Consider the following 17160-nt stretch of genomic DNA (forward strand, 5'->3'; position numbering starts at 1 on the left):
CGTTGGTTGCTGTACCTTTCAGAACTGAAATCCAAATAAATGGTAAGTGAAAGGAATGTATCTGTAGTTGTTTTCCTAGTTTCATGTATGTAACTAGCATAGCTATTACTTCCACAATAGGTTATAGATCTAAATATCGTTTTAACCCTCTAGCTGCGCATCCCACGATTTCCACGGGCAACGTAAAAGTAGCAGCAAAATTTGCGCAACCCGCAATTTCCGTGGGTACGAATTTTTGCCGTCTATTTAACTGTTCAGCCTGCTCTTTCCCAATCATTCCCCATTCAAGGTTTCCTTTCGGCTTTTCTGTTATGTTTAATTGTTAATTTAGATGTGAGTTAACAGATGGCGTTAGTTGTCCACATTTCTGCCAAATATACAAGAATACGTAATGCGTATTTTTGCGTGCGCTTTTCAAAGCACAAAGATGTCTGGCAGGAAGCATTTTGCGAGTAATATAACCTATATTCCTGATGATATTTTCGACACTAATAGTAGTTCTGACTCTGATTTCAAATATATTGAAGATAGTTATAGCGAAACTGATGAGAATTTCTCGGATTCCTCTGCAGATAGTGATGAATCTGAAAATTCAGTTTCTATTGAAAATGTTCGACAGTGGTGCAAAGTTGATATGCAAAATATTACATTATGCAAATATTTTCATTAGTATATATGTTTTAGATTTGTATTTTATAAAATAAATCATAATTTAATGAATATTAATTTTCAAAATGTTCCTTTCACATCATTATTCTTCAATTTCAGTATTCTGACAACCTTTTTCTATGATCTAATTCTATATTGAAAAAAAAAAAAAAAAAAAAAAAAAAAACTTTTACAAAAAATTTTGTATATTTTAATTCTAAAATTCTAGATTTGGAATATGTAATAAAAAAAAAATACGCAATTTTTGAACCTATTTTGATAAAAAAAAGTACGCAGTGAGAGGGTTAATGGATGAAACATTACTTGAACAACGAGTGATTAGCAGTTACACAGATCTCACTAATAAATGCTTTTAAATGTAACTTTTTAGGAGCTTGTTGCTACGTGTGCTAGCGTTACATGTTAATCTAACAATGCCATCAATCTTACAGGAACATTATATTTTAACATCATATTTTTTACATTACTGGAATTTTAACATTAGACATTCATTAGATACTAATTCAGAAGTCAAACAAAAAAATCAGCATAATATTTTTATAGAACTAGTTTCGATGGTTTTACCGAACCGCCATCCTCAGCTGCAAAACCGCAAATGAACAAGATAGGAAATAATGATTAGATAAGATAAGAAAGTCTGGACAAGAATAAGCAAGTGGCGCCATCTGTTGGTGAAACCAGAACTAAAACATAATTTCTTTAAAGGCCGAAGGCAAAGATGGATTGGAATTAGGATCGTTAACTACAACAGAAAGATTTTTTTGAATGTGAAATGCTTATAGAAAATGCAGTTCTCTAATGGAAGATGTTTTTTAAATAATTTTGGCAGCAGAAAAATTGAAAGTGTGATTTTCGGACCAACAATGTTGAGCAATAGAAAACTTCTGTGTTTCCTTTTTTCTAACAATGTTTTTTTACATTGGGCAATTTAGGAGGACCTTAAAATTTTGCGTCAAGGAACATGAGGCATATGTTAGAAAAAAGGAAACACAGAAGTCTTCTGTTGCTCAACATCGTTGGTCCGAAAATCACACTTTCAATTTTTCTGCTGCCAAAATTATTCAAAAAACATCTTCCATTGGAGAACTGGATTTTCAAGAGGCATTTCACATTAAAAAAAATCTTTCTATTCTAGTTAACGATCCTAATTCCAATCCATCTTTGCCTTCGGCCTTTAAAGAAATTATGTTTTAGTTCTGGTTTCACCAACAGATGGCGCCACTTGCTTATTCTTGTCCAGGCTTTCTTATCTTATCTAATCATTATTTCCTATCTCGTTCATTTGCGGTTTTGCAGCTGAGGATGGCGGTTCGGTAAAACCATCGAAACTAGTCCTGTAAAAATTTTGAAATTATTACGTTGATTTTTGTTGTTTGACTTTTGAATTAGTATATAATTCGCCATGTTATTGTGTCTTGATTATTCATTAGATAATCAGAGAAAACAAAGACTAGCCAATGCACACTTCCTGTCATTATCAAAGAGTGTCAAAAATCGTCTACTATGGCTTTCGATAGATTTCTTTGATCTACTTTCTATGTAACAGCTGGACATCTTTGCCCTCTCCCTTACCATGCCATGAAAAGAAAGTATTTTGGTGTCAATATGTAATTAGTCCTTTACTATTTTTACTAAGCATTTTCAAATAGTTTTACAACAGCACAGTGTCTCAATACACATTACACATAGCACAGCTTTCTCATAAATAGCTCAGCTCTATAATGATGTATTTTCCCATCCTGGAATGGCAACAAAGAACCAGATATAACCTGAATGATGGCCAATATATGCCTCTGAACATAATCTGGGACTTGTATACATGCTCTGGATCTCGGATAACTGTGTCAACACAGAATGTAAACAGAAATGTCATTTTCTTTTACTTCTGTGACTATAATATTTTTTTAACTCTCAGAGTAATTCTTTCCAGATATTTTTTTTGCACATTAATTTACTGTTAAAGAGAACATTTACAATGGAACAAAAATGAAATTTTTAAGAATTCAGCAAATATTTAAAAACAGACAAAAGAAAAAGGAATTTTAGAAAAATATGGCTCTGAAATAGCATTTTAGAGAGCTTACATTACCACTGCCCAAAGAAAGTTCAGTGAATAATGTCATAGTCCTCACATTTATAAGAAAGTGCAACTGGTGCAACCCACACCCGATAGGTCATTGACTGGTCTGAACCAGTTCCCTGGCACTGTGAGTGTGTTTATCGTGTGGAAACAGCTCATGGTAGAATGGTGTGTGTGTGTCATCAAAACTCAAATGGATCACCAAATGAATATGGTGGTCTGTTTCAAATTTGGAAAATGCTGAAAACAGTTTACAAAAACCATGCTGTCATCTTGAAGTGTGTGGATGAGTGGTTTAAATGCTTCCATGAAGGGCACGACGCCATTGCAGACTCCTCCCAAAGTACTCGCCGTCCAACTGCATGCACTCCAGATAACGTACAGAAAATGAAGAAACTTTTGGCCCAGGATCATCATGTGAAAGTGAAAATGATAGTGGAAATTGGTACAGTGGAAAAAATGGAAATTGGTTGTGAGATGGCCGACATCATAGTGACCCATAATTTGGCTAAACACAAGCTTTGCCCCACGATTTGTGCCCCACACACTGATACCAGAATAAATGCAACTTCCACTGCTGCCTGTGGGGACCTCATCCACACGACGGATCGAAACCCAAATTTCCTACAGGAAAGTGTTAGAGTATGGTGTGGGAGGATTCATGTTTCCAAAAAGCAAGAAGGTGTGAAGTGAGAAATCCTGCAACAAGACAATGCTTGCAGTGTTCTTTGACTAATCCATAAAGAATTCCTCCCTGAGGGCACCATGTTAAATGCCGCTACATACGTGGAAATACTGAAATGTCTGCTGCAATGCATCAAAGTGCATCCCCTTGGATCAAACAGGTACATTCAAACAAGGCAACTGGACCCTGCTCCATGACAATGCCCATCCAAAACTGCCTTTCTGGAGCAGCAGTTCCTGGCCAACAGAGGAGTTGTGTCCCTGAATCACCCAACCTACTTCCCAGATGTCTCGCCCAGACTTTTTCTTATTACTGAATTCAACCCTGAAGGGACAGAGGTTTTCGAACATTTTGGACATCCAACATGATGTTAAGACCCAGCTGAAAGCCGTCGCTAAAGATGACTATGCCAGGAGTTTCCAGGACTTGTACAGCCATTCCCAGACGTTCATTACGACCAATGGGGATTATTTTAAAGGACAGTCACAGCTGTTTTATGTAAGATAACTATCCACTGTAACTATAAACACATTCACCAAACTTTCTGGACACAGACTGTATATATAGAATAATTAAGAAGTAATAATAAATTAACCAAAAATCTGAAGGCACACTTAAGGTACTTGTATATTATCCCATCAACCAGCCAAATAGTATGATTAAGCTCGAATTATGGGAGCTCACTTTCTTTAGAATTCCATCGTAATGATTGGCGACCATTGGCGAAATTTCTACCAAACATCAACAGGATAATATGTAAGTACTAAACCTAAATTTATTTCCAACTGGTTTAAAGAAAAAAACCTTAATAATTAAAAACGCTTTTTATTTTTCAATCAAAAAATAATTAAATCAATGCAAATGAAAATAAGGAAGGGGGAAGAAAACAATCTAGAATTCTTAATAATGGATTTAAGTATGTAATACATTTGCGCAGGTTAAAACTGTGGAGTCAAGTAAGGCAATATTAGCACAGACTGCAAGTTAAGTTTGTTTAAAAGGTAAAATATTTTGTTAAAATCATAACAGATACACTTTTCCTAGCATGAAATTCATATAATCATAATTCTAAAGTGTTATCACATTTAAAATTTTGCACAACAATAAAAAAAAATTCATCACATTTAAAATCACAATTATTTATACTACATACAACATAAAAAAAAATATTTACATTAAAATCATATCTTTACCTCAGCTGTATGCCATCCTAAAACTTCCAGAGGATCTTTACCTTTCAAAACTTTTTTTGCTTTTGTTACCCATGCTTCAGGCATTTTCAAATCAGTGGCATATTTAGCATTTGATGTTAAATGAAGCTATTAAAAAAATAACAAAGTAATTGCTCAGATGTCTCATCTTTGCTTATTTAAAAATAAAAATTATTTTATTATTTAAGTCCTTGTATGTAAATGATGAATACATGAAAGTCATGAAATTGAAGGCATAAAAATTAATAAAGTTATTTTCAAATGATATAGCATAAAAATTAACAAAATTTTAACTACACTCAATGAGTAATTTTAACATTTACTTCACAGCCTCCTTTTTACTAATTATATAAAAGTTCAAAGATAATAAGTAACAACAGAGAAAAACAAAATGAAAAGTCAAGAGATTCTTTGATTGTTTATGAAAAACAACATTGTGAATGAAATCTGTATTAGTGTCAAATGTATATAAGTGTAACTGAAGCAGATTGCCCCCCTTTTTTTTGCCTGAAAGACATGTTTGAAGTTTTAAACATTTTCAAACAAATGCATTATATAAGTTTGCATTCAAATACATTATATAAAGTCAAAAGTCGTTAATCTGGACTCGTCGGGACTTCGCAATTCCAGATTATAGATCATCAGTTTAAATCTGGTAAGATGGCATGCAGAAATTATAAAATTAAAAATAGGAAACCGTAATTTATGAAATAAAGAACAATTATGATCTAAAGGGTATCAAAATTTACAAAAAAAAAAAAGCTTAATATTTATTTGTTTACTTTATTAAACATTTCTTTCAATGTAAGTTGTTTAAGTTGCTTCGTTTTATGTGATAATACTTTTTCTTTAATTCTATAAACAGACATAATTTCTTCTTCAGTTACAAAGTTCCGCTGTTCAAGTCCTATAATTGCTGTGTCAAGAATACCAACTAATTTGTCAATCGAAATTTTTTCGTTTTCAATAACCTCTGTGTCACTTTCTTCACTATCGGAAGCGAATTATAATGACGAGCAAATTTGATGTAAAGTATTTTTCCATACTCTGTCACACAGTGAAGTATTATATATTTTACATGTAGCTCATGTAGAGAGACAATAAGCCAATTTGAAATTTAAATTCAGGCACAGAACACACTTAGCCCCATGGTAGTTTAAAAAAAAAAACCTCAATAAATTTAATTAAAAACGGAAATAGGTCTCATTTTTGCCTAAAATTAAAATATAGATTTTTCTTTCAAGAATACTAAATTTTTGTGTTATGAAAATTCATTTATGTGCTGTATGTGCTGAAGTACATAAAGTAACTAAATAAATACATAAATAAAGTAATGTAAATTCTAACACTTAATTACAGCTGTATTTTATTAAATGAACTTAAGCATTAACGTGAATTACTATATTAAATTATATAATACTTACATTCTAGATTTATATAATACATCACCTGAAATGTATTCAAAATTTCACTAATTTTTCCAAAATGGTTATTCCCAATATTAAAAATATATATATATATATATATAATAAGCTATATAAAGCAATACATATATATTTAAACTGAAAATAATATAAACTTGAAACTAGACTCTTGGCAAGGTCAAAAACTATGTACAGATGATATGATCAAAAGATCAAATCAATTCTTTTCATTTCGTGGAAAAACTATAGACACAACTAACTCTGAATTTAGGAGGTATGCTCTTTGTTAAAATGAAATTTCTCCAAAAAAACCTAATTTTTCACGTAATAAAGTACTCAATTCAAATTCAAATCTTCATAAAAAATTAACATTTTTAACTCTTTGTTAAAATTGCCTGATTTAATTTAACTATTAAATATATTTTAATGTTATGTTTTTTATATACTATTAATCTCTTTATAGAAATGTTTCTATCAAACATACATACTTCCAGCTAATACGCTAATTTCAATATTCTGAGATTGCACATGCTAATTCAGATCAGAGGTATTGCACATGTAAACAAACTTCATGAAATTTTTATTTTCAGTAAATACCTTATGAACATATAGAAATTAAGCATTTAATTGTTTATTAAATATGAAAAGATATTCCTTCTAAAATAATTATTATTATTTTAACTAAACTTCTGTAATTTGAGCACATGCAGAACTTTTTTTTTAGAATGCTACAAATTTGTTGTCAAGAATCATGTGGCTAAGATTTAATAATTACTTTTTTCAATCAATTAAATATTATTTTATTTATTTTAATTATTTAAAACAAAATTTTTATCATCATACTGATTTGCTTCAGAGCTTTCCTTTAATAAAATACAAATTAATACACATTGTTTACAGTTTTTAATTTTTCAAGTATATATATTACCTATAAATAGCTTTCAATGTGCAACCATATGTGAAAAGTTTTTGCAGAAAGAGGGCCAATGCAACATTTAATGTTTTAAGATAGCTTTATTTCCAAAATGACCCCAGGCTTGTACGTGATGTCAAAATAGTGCAGTTAAATTATGCTTGTCTTTAGAATACTTTATGTCTTTAGAATCTTTTACCTTCATGCTTTTTTTTTTTTTTAATTATTATTTTGGCTTTTTAAATATCTTTGATTTGTTCAATTTACTAAAGTTTCAATACTTTAGAAACTGTTTTTTACCTTGGCTTAGTTTTTAACTATAAAGAGAGCTTATGCCTTTTAAATGCCTTGATAATTTATCTGAAGATGCATTTTTATCTGTAAAAGCTAACGGCTGCCAAACACCTATTATAAAAATTCTAAAATCTTATATTTTTGATATTATTTGATAATGACATGAATAAATAATATGCTTATATCCTTTTGCTATCTGATGCTTAAACAGAAAAATCATTCCATCAGAATTTTAAAATGAATTAAAAATTCTCTTAGGATTAATCAGTAATCCCTTTATTTTTTAATTAATATTGTCTAACATTTTAATTACAGATTAAATTTTACAAATGTACTGTTTTATGCAATAAAATTTAAATCTTGATTAGTTTCATAATTTGACATCAAGTACTAAATGTAAATATAATAATTACATGCTAAGAAATAATTTACATTTAAGTTTGCATTCAAATACATTATATAAAGTCAAAAGTCGTTAATCTGGATTCGTCGGGACTTCGCAATTCCGGATTATAGATCATCAGTTTAAATCTGGTAAGATGGCATGCAGAAATTATAAAATTAAAAATAGGAAACTGTAATTTATGAAATAAAGAACAATTATGATCTAAAGGGTATCAAAATTTACAAAAAAAAGCTTAATATTTATTTGTTTACTTTATTAAACATTTCTTTCAATGTAAGTTGTTTAAGTTGCTTCGTTTTATGTGATAATACTTTTTCTTTAATTCTATAAACAGACATAATTTCTTCTTCAGTTCCAAAGTTCCGCTGTTCAAGTCCTATAATTGCTGTGTCAAGAATACCGACTAATTTGTCAATCGAAATTTTTTCGTTTTCAATAACCTCTGTGTCTCTTTCTTCACTATCGGAAGCGAATTATAATGACGAGGAATTTGATTTAAATCATATCAAAGACGAAGTACATCGAGATGAAATACTACATTTAGTAAGGAATTATAAGCCAAAGAAAATAAAAACATCTGCCCTCAAGATAAGGATAGTGCTGACAGATCAACATTCAATTCATTGCGTGCCGCAGCGTTCCCCCCCCCACACACACACCGCACAGCAGCGTGAAATTTATAAACAGATTTCCGAATGGTTAGAGAAACGAAGGATATACTTTTATCCATTTTTTGCAGCAATTCCACTTTTCATTTAATGGACTTCGAAACATACTTTCGTTTTGTAGATCCTTTACATATTAGTAAATATATATCGGAAATTCTATTTGACATAATCGAAAGTTCAAGCTTACTTTTATAAAAGTGCTCTAACAGTCTGCAAATAATAATAAGCTGGATCCAATTCAAAGATTAAGGAACAATGCAATCTGCAACATTAACTGAATTGGATAATTTTAGCTTAGCTTATACCGTCCGTTATACATTAAACGCGCATGCATAAACGTATTATGCGCATGCACACAAGCATATTCGCAGCCGTAAAGGTCTTAAGCGCATGCGTCAATGCGATGCATGCACAGAAAGTTTGTAGCTTTGAGCTCCAGATTATAGATTATTCGGGATTATGGGTGTCCGAATTAACGACCTTTGACTGTAGTATTTTTCTGTCAAAGCAATACATTCGTTTATTTGATTTTAGGTATTTCCTCATCACCAGTTATGTTTTTTCTCTGCTGATAACTGTTTGCATAAATATTGCCCATGTAATTATATTTTTCTAGGTACTTACGTATTATCGCAACCAGGTTGACGCTATTTGTAAGTTTGAGTAAAAAAGTATGAATAGAAAGAAAATGTACATTTATTAATTACAGATACAAATTATCTGTAATTTATAATTACAGATAATTTTTAATACAGTTTTTTATATTATTTTCTTTTAAAATATAAAATAGCAATTAAACCCTTCCGGTTTCGAATTTGAATAAGTTGCAGAATTATTTTTTCGGCGGAAATCTTTTGGCTATTGCTTTTAGCACTCATTAAAAACCGTATTCGCCATAACCATGTACACGTCGACTTATTTTTACTTAAAAAAAAAATCCCAGAATTGCACAAAAATGGCATTGCGCACACTCTTCACTTTATCCATGTACACTGCTATTTTCTCATAAATTACAAAAATTTGCACGAAAATGCAGGAAAATTTTGTGAATCTCCACATGCTCTTTTTACAAAACTACGTATAACACGTAGGGTTGCCGTAAGTAGGGTCGCCAAATTTCGCAATTTATGCGAATTTTGGCCTGGTTGCGTTAATACGTAAGTACCAAATTATGCTTGTATATAATTTTAAAATTCTACCTTCATGCTTTTTTTTTAATTATTATTTTGGCTTTTTAAATATCTTTGATTTGTTCAATTTACTAAAGTTTCAATACTTTAGAAACTATTTTTTACCTTGGCTTTGTTTTTTACTGTAAAGAGAGCTTATGCCTTGATAATTTATCTGAAGATGCATTTTTATCTGTAAAAGCTAATGGCTGCCAAACATCTATTGCAAAAATTCTAAAATCTTATATTTTTGATATTATTTGATAATGACATGAATAAATAATATGCTTATATCCTTTTGCTAATCTGATGCTTAAACAGAAAAATTATTCCATCAGAATTTTAAAATGAATTAAAGATTCTCTTAGGATTAATCAGTAATCCCTTTACTTTTGAATTAATATTGTCAAACATTTTAATTACAGATTAAATTTTACAAATGTACTGTTTTATGCAATAAAATTTAAATCTTGATTAGTTTTATAATTTGACATCAGGTACTAAATGTAAAAATAACAATTACATGCTAAGAAATAATTTACATTTAAGTTTGCATTCAAATACATTATATACAGTCAAAAGTCGTTAATCCGGACTCGTTGGGACTTCGGCAATTCCGGATTATAGATCAGTTTAAATCTGGTAAGATGGCATGCAGAAATTATAAAATTAAAAATATGAAACTGTAATTTATGAAATAAAGAACAATTATGATCTAAAGGGTATCAAAATTTACAAAAAAAAAAAAGCGCTTAATATTTATTTGTTTACTTTATTAAACATTTCTTTCAATGTAAGTTGTTTAAGTTGCTTCGTTTTATGTGATAATACTTTTTCTTTAATTCTATAAACAGACATAATTTCTTCTTCAGTTACAAAGTTCCGCTGTTTAAGTGCTATAATTGCTGTGTCGAGAATACCGGGCCATGTGTTTAGATAGATGATGCATTTCCAACCAAAAAAATAACCTTTTCGAGAATTGAGGGAGTAAGATGAAAAGGATGACCACCCACTAGATGGATAGATGATGTCGAGCAAGATTTAAGATTATTTGGAGTTAACCAATGGAAGGCTATTGCACCGAATGGGGTCAGGTGGAGGAAACTTAAGGAGACAGCCTTAGCCTCTAACAGGCTATGGGGCTAATGAAGAAGAATTTAATACTTATTTTTATTCTTATTTTTATTATCCAAAGCAAAATCTTCATTGAAACATATGCCCGTTATCACTATTTTTTATAACAATTAGTAAAATCTATGCAGCATAAGCTTTTTAAAGGTTTTAAAATTTACTCTACTTTTTTTTTTTTTTTAAACCATTACATTTGCAACTATGAAATGGACGAAATATAAGGTTATATGCTATATGTAATTATAACACACACAGAATATTAAGTTAGTACTTTTCCGTTTTGCCGGCGCAAGCGATAAAGTCGCTAATAATGGTGCAACCGATGCCAAACGGAATATTCTCGCTGGTAACCTTTTACGCCTCATTTTCAAAACAAGTCGCAGCTTTTTCTTATCAGATTGATTGTTTCTTTCAATACTGACATATAATTACATAGAATTTTTATCAGATAGTTCAGTTTTATGTCCAAGGCCATTTTCGGTAATTAAGTCAATTAGGATGCAATCACAGTGCTTACCCGAAGCCGAAAATATAGAAAAGGTAAAGTCAAGAGTTAAATTCATCAATTCTAATGAGAATGCATTAGCGAAGTAAAGCACTGCAGTTTTACATAATTGAGTAAGCTATTCGTACAAATTGAAATATTTCTTGCATTTAAACTTGTGTTCCAAATTAAGATTTAACTTGAAATTAATGTAGATAATTACTGAGAGCATTAGATTTTTGTAGAGAGTAGTTTACGTAAGATGAGATCGCTTGGGGTCACGTGATATGACCCGGCGAATCAGGATGCTGAACCATGAAAGCGTAGTAAATTCTTAAATTAATGTCTTTTTACAAATTTATTGTCTTTATCGGTTTTTTATAAAATTTTAAACGATATTAAAATGTTTATGCCTTTAAAAAAAGAATTCTTAAAACTAACATTTTTTTAAATATTTTTTATGTGTATACTGTATGTTGTCGCCAATAAAGTCTGCTTGGCGAGATTTGCGCCGGCGAAACGGAAAAGTACCATTAATTTATACTAAAGAAATGTTAAAAGTTTGTTCATCATAACAAAGTTCTATTTAAAGATTATTTTGAAATACAACAGTCAAAGAAGAAAACTACAGTAGAGTCTTGCAAACTCGCACTAATGCGGTCTGAGAGGATATCCAGTTACAAAAAATTTCAAGTTTTACAGGAAAAGGAATGGCTTATTCACAACTCATAACATTTCACTCAATACATAAATCCATTACAATTTTCTTAATATTTTCATCTTTGTCCAATCTCTTAAGGCACAATTTCTAAATCTACGACCCACAAACCATGAGTAGCCCTTCAAGCCTTCCCTTCTGGACCTCCATTTCCAAAAAGACAAAAAATAAAATTCAAATTAACTGCATATATTATACAATGGCTGAAATTCTCAAAGTTTGGAAATTACATGCGTAATTGTGTATTGGTTTCTCCTAAGACCGACATTTTATGAAACTTATTACCAGTTACTACATACCTATGAACTTCACATTCAATAAAAGAGCAATTTAAAGTACAATGACTGTAACTCAGCAAAAGAGTGATTTAAAGTACAATGACTGTAACTCAGCAAAAGAGTGATTTAATGTATAATTATTGTGATACTTCTTGCGAGCATACATACAAATATAGAACAACTATATGAGAATGGGCAAGCTTATCCATCTCATTCATTATGAGTACCAACATTTATTTACTTGGTACTCTTCTGTTTACCGGGTCCGTCTTAAAAATGTCTGTACGCATGTATGTAAGTATGTGTGTTCATATAAGTATGTATGCGTATACATAGATACACACCTTTGCACACACATACACATTTTTTAACTGAATTTTTAAAATACAAGTACACTGGTGATAACACATGGTAAAAAAATGCTTTTAAACGGGCAAGTATAAGGTAGTAATATTTATAATTGTCTCCCTACAAATAAACATTTCAACAAAAACATTCTAAATTATAAAACTTCAAAAATATTATACGAAATATTGAATAACCGGGGAGTGTCGAGTTTGTGGAACTCTACTGTATTCTAAATATTTCAATCTGAAATATAAAAATACAGCAAGCTATGAAAATCTACAAATACGTAGTTGTCTGGAATAATTTTCCTACGTTAACTAAACATACAGTTTCAAAATTTTCATATTACATTTAATAAATTTATTTCATATTTATAAGCACCTGACGAGATAACTTTTTTATAATCAGTAGAGATAATCTTGACCGATACATTTGCGCCACAAGATATTAGGAGACGATTTCACGCACGACTTTTATCTCTTTCAGACCTTTTAAAAATGTTTTCATAAACCTCAGCCTGTTGCCAAATATAAAAACTTATTTTGGTTCGTTAACTGTGAATTTTATTTAAAACAACTAATTATGTGGCCATCTATCCTAATCATGCAGTGAAACTTATTCTTTGTGCTCGTTTCTTTACAAAACAAATTATTTTTCCTTCATTAAGTAATTATAACAACAAAAATACAGATAAACAACTAAGGATGAAGCAGCAACAGTATTCCTCAACATGTGATTTTTCGTACGCGGCAATCGATTAAATTTTCAAAATCGTCTGCTTTCTTATATTATAAGTGCTTCGTCTAAGTTGTTTCTTATTAAAATGTTTTAGAAATCTTTCTTCTGTATACCAAGAATTTATAAGTGTTTAATCATGGATGATCCTGATAAAAATAAGAAGAGAGAAATAGAAAATAATAAAGCTTCATTGCATAAAAAGAAATTCAAGAAATACTCACGAAATTTCGCAAATTCTGGAAAATGTCATGACATTCCAAGAGGTCGTCCTAAATCAAATGATGCATGGAATCTGTATCTTCCTGATAGTAACAAGGATGAACATCTTGAGAAGTTACGCGCTGTTAAAGAATATTTTTCAAACTTGGATCAAATGGAAGATGTGTTAACAAATATAAATAAGAAGCGATATTTTACCGTAAATATTAACGATCTTTCGAAGCATAAAGCCTTTAATTTTATGTGGCCAGAATTCTTGAATGAATTAAGAAATTCACCTAATATAGTAATTGGTTTGTTTAGTTTTTTGATGGAATGTTTATTAAAGGAGCAGAACATAGTTGATAGTGAGGGGTATTTTCTAGATGATACCGTAAATACTTCTAATCAAATGCAAAAACTTTATCCAAGATTTACTGGTTTAGTCGATTTTTTACATTTTCAAGATTTGAAAACATACAATTTTGGTAAATTTATAACTCTTAAAGGAAGTGTTATACGTGTAAGTGATATAAAGCCATTTTGCACTGATATGGCTTTTAAATGCATAAAATGCCAAGCTGTTCAAGTTATAGAGCAAATCAAAGGATGTTATACATTACCAGCTAGATGTACTGGAACGAATTGCTTTTCCCGTACATTTGAACCAATGCTCGACTCTTCACTAACGAAAACGATACCTTGGCAAAACATAAGGCTTCAAGAATTGAATATGGATCAAACTGAAGGTGGAAGAGTTCCAAAAGCTATAGAATGTGATTTATTTTGTGATCTTACAGATTCTTGTATTCCTGGAGATGTTGTTATTATGTCAGGCATTCTAAGTGTGGATAATGTTAATTATAAGAAAACGACTGCTAGCAAAGGTGCTTCTACATATGTATTTAAATTGGATGTTAATTCTGTAACTCATGTTAGAGGCAAAAATGTTAGTGGTATTGCATCAAATGATGTGCAATTCAAATCAGAAGACTTAAGTGCAATTCAAAAAGTTCATTCTCAAGACAATTTGTTCCGACTCATTGTAGCTTCTTTGTGTCCCAATATATATGGGCACGAACTTATCAAGGCAGGTCTTGTACTGGGACTCTTTGGAAGCGCTGGTTGTCATTCAGAGCGTGAGGCAGATGGATTTTGCATGAGAGAAAACTCTCATATTTTAATTGTAGGTGATCCTGGTCTAGGTAAAAGTCAGATGCTCTTAGCTTGTGCAAATGTTTCTCCTAGAGGTATTTATGTGTGTGGTAATTCAGCTACAACATCTGGATTGACTGCTACAGTTATGAAAGAAACTGGAGGAGAGAATTCTTTAGAAGCTGGAGCTCTGGTACTTGCTGATCAAGGTCACTGTTGTATTGATGAATTTGATAAAATGGTTCAGCATCATGCAGCTCTGTTGGAAGCTATGGAACAACAAACAATAAGTATTGCTAAAAGTGGTGTAGTTTGTACTCTACCTGCGAGAACATCCATCCTCGCTGCTGCAAATCTGTCTGGTGGCCATTACAATAAAGCTAAAACTGTCTCTGAAAACTTACGAATTGGAAGTTCTTTGCTTTCTAGATTTGATTTGGTATTTATTGTAGAAGACACACCCGATGCAGAATTAGACAGCAAAATGAGTGACCATGTAATGGGTTTACTGCATATACATCATAAAGATGAAATTTTAAAGAACTCTAGTTTCCAAAACTCAGTTCTGAATGATTCACTTCGTGAAGAAAGTAATCTATTGGAAAAATTAAGAATAAAGCCAAATGAGAAGCTGAATTATATACCTCATAATATATTACAAAAATATATTTCTTATGCTCGAGAGTTTGCTAAACCTAAACTGACTCCAGAGGTGAGCAAAGTATTACAGGAGTTTTATTTGGAAATGAGAAAACAACATCAACTGTCCTACAGCACTCCCATTACAACTCGTCAACTAGAATCCTTAATTCGTCTCACAGAAGCTAGAGCTCGGATTGAACTCAGAGCATTATGTACACTTACTGATGCGAAAGAAGTTATTGAAATTATGAAGTACAGTTTGAGAGAAACCTTTAGCGATGAATTTGGAAATATTGATTTTGACCGTTCAATACATGGCTCAGGTATGAGTAAACGTTCTGAAGCCAAAAAACTTATTAAATTAATGACCGAATGTGCTACTGTCAAAGCTGATGATCGCTTCACTGTCTCTGAAATAAGACATCTAGCAGAAAAGTTAAAAATAAACACAGGCTCTTTGCAATCTATCATTGAAGCACTAAATGATCAAGGTTTTTTGCTAAAAAAAGGAAGACAACTCTACCAGATCCAAACTGTGTAAGCACTATTGTGTTTTTGAAGTACTTTATCATTGTTATAATAACACTTTTTTATTATTATTACATGCATTTCAAAACTTTTGTGTGTAGATACCAATTTTTTCTTCTTTACTTTATCAATGCGTGTTTGAAGTATCTCTATTTACAACTGTGTTTTTGAAGTACTTTTCAAGTCTGTTTTGTATGGCAAATAGAAAAAAATTTGCTATATTTAAAGGAGTGGATTGATTTTGGCAAAGCACACTAAGGCCATCTGCCTAAAAGAAAGACTTTATAAAGGAAATTGCCTTGTATACATGTTACACATGAGGAAAATCACGACCATGCAGCCACCCCATTCACATGGAATTAAACCGGGTCAGAACTACCAGTGTTCAGCGGTTTTACTACTCGACTGCTGGTGGGCAATTAAAGAATTATATTCTCAATTATTAAATAAAAGACTTCATAATACTTCATTAATAAACAAGGGCCTACTATGGCTGAGCAGTAAAGTCACTGAACATTTGTAGTTTGGTAAGGTGTTCGAGCTCCTGCGAATGGACTGAATCCATGGGCATTTTTATGGTTTTCTTTATCTGCAATATGAGCCAGTTTCCTTAGAAAGTCATACACTAAGCACTCTTTTCCTAAGCACATAGTCCTCGAGTTCTTTGCCCTTATTAAATAAACCAAAATTTATTCAAGTGGCCATTAACATGCCTTTAATTAAAACTAACTTCTAAAAAATCAATCAATTGCATATTTAGCGAATAATCATTAGCACAAAAGTACTGAATTCTTTATTTTGTAAACATTATTTTAATGTTTTATGTATGTATAAAAAATATTTGAAAACATCTTAAACTTTGAGGTACTTTTACTAATTTTTTTATAATTTAGTGCAACTTTTGTAGCATTGTTAACTAAACATGTAAATAAAAGACATAGATACTCTGTATTAATTTGCCACTAAATGATTTTATTATACTTAAGAACAGAGAATATCATAAACCACTAAATATGTCTTTTCTTGTTACCAAATAGGTTTAAACGTAGATTTCTATTTCTTTGTAAAATATTTAGCAGTCGTTCTTTGAAGTCTTAAATTTCCAACCATTTTAACCCTCTCAGCGTTAAGGCCGGAAAATTACATACAGAAGGTTGCCTTCCACATTCATTATACATGAAAATTTCTGCTAGCTTTTAACATATCTGATTTCAGTTTGGATGTATATTGAAAGAAAATTAATCAAGGTACAAAATGAAAGAGTCATTTTTTAATTAAAATCAAGAAAATATCACTTATTCATGACATTTTGAGGAACTTTGAAATTTCAACCCGTAACGCTCAGAGGGTTAAACTAAAGATGATTTACCATACCGTGTAGCTGTACGATCGCCAACCATGATTCCAGCAACGTCATCAAC

At 31.1% G+C, this 17160-nt stretch overlaps 2 protein-coding genes across 2 annotated transcripts in view; one reads left to right on the forward strand and one right to left on the reverse strand.

The window, feature by feature from the left end:
* The window catches only part of LOC118193909 (methylmalonyl-CoA mutase, mitochondrial-like), an 86855-nt gene extending 73851 nt beyond the window's left edge, over positions 1 to 13004 (reverse strand). The window contains exons 1-2 of the mRNA XM_035365068.2: positions 12860 to 13004; positions 4628 to 4753 (exon numbers count right to left, since the gene is read on the reverse strand). Of these exons, the coding sequence (XP_035220959.1) occupies positions 4628 to 4753; positions 12860 to 12910 (177 nt within the window). The 5' untranslated portion in view covers positions 12911 to 13004. The remainder of the gene's footprint in view (positions 1 to 4627; positions 4754 to 12859) is intronic.
* A 227-nt stretch (positions 13005 to 13231) lies between these two features.
* LOC118193911 (DNA helicase MCM8-like) lies at positions 13232 to 15831 on the forward strand. Its single transcript, XM_035365071.2, has one exon. It carries the CDS (start codon positions 13353 to 13355, stop codon positions 15750 to 15752), a length of 2400 nt encoding a protein of 799 aa, XP_035220962.1. The 5' UTR covers positions 13232 to 13352; the 3' UTR covers positions 15753 to 15831.
* Positions 15832 to 17160: the final 1329 nt, after the last annotated feature.

Source organism: Stegodyphus dumicola, chromosome 2, assembly GCF_044657685.1.
Source record: "Stegodyphus dumicola isolate Sdum_Otavi_A_Nest chromosome 2, ASM4465768v1".
In the NCBI taxonomy this organism is placed as follows: domain Eukaryota; kingdom Metazoa; phylum Arthropoda; class Arachnida; order Araneae; family Eresidae; genus Stegodyphus; species Stegodyphus dumicola.

Coding starts and splice junctions, on each gene's coding strand:
- LOC118193911 (XM_035365071.2), top strand. CDS start 13,353: ATGGATGATCCTGATAAAAATAAGAAGAGAGAAATAGAAAATAATAAA.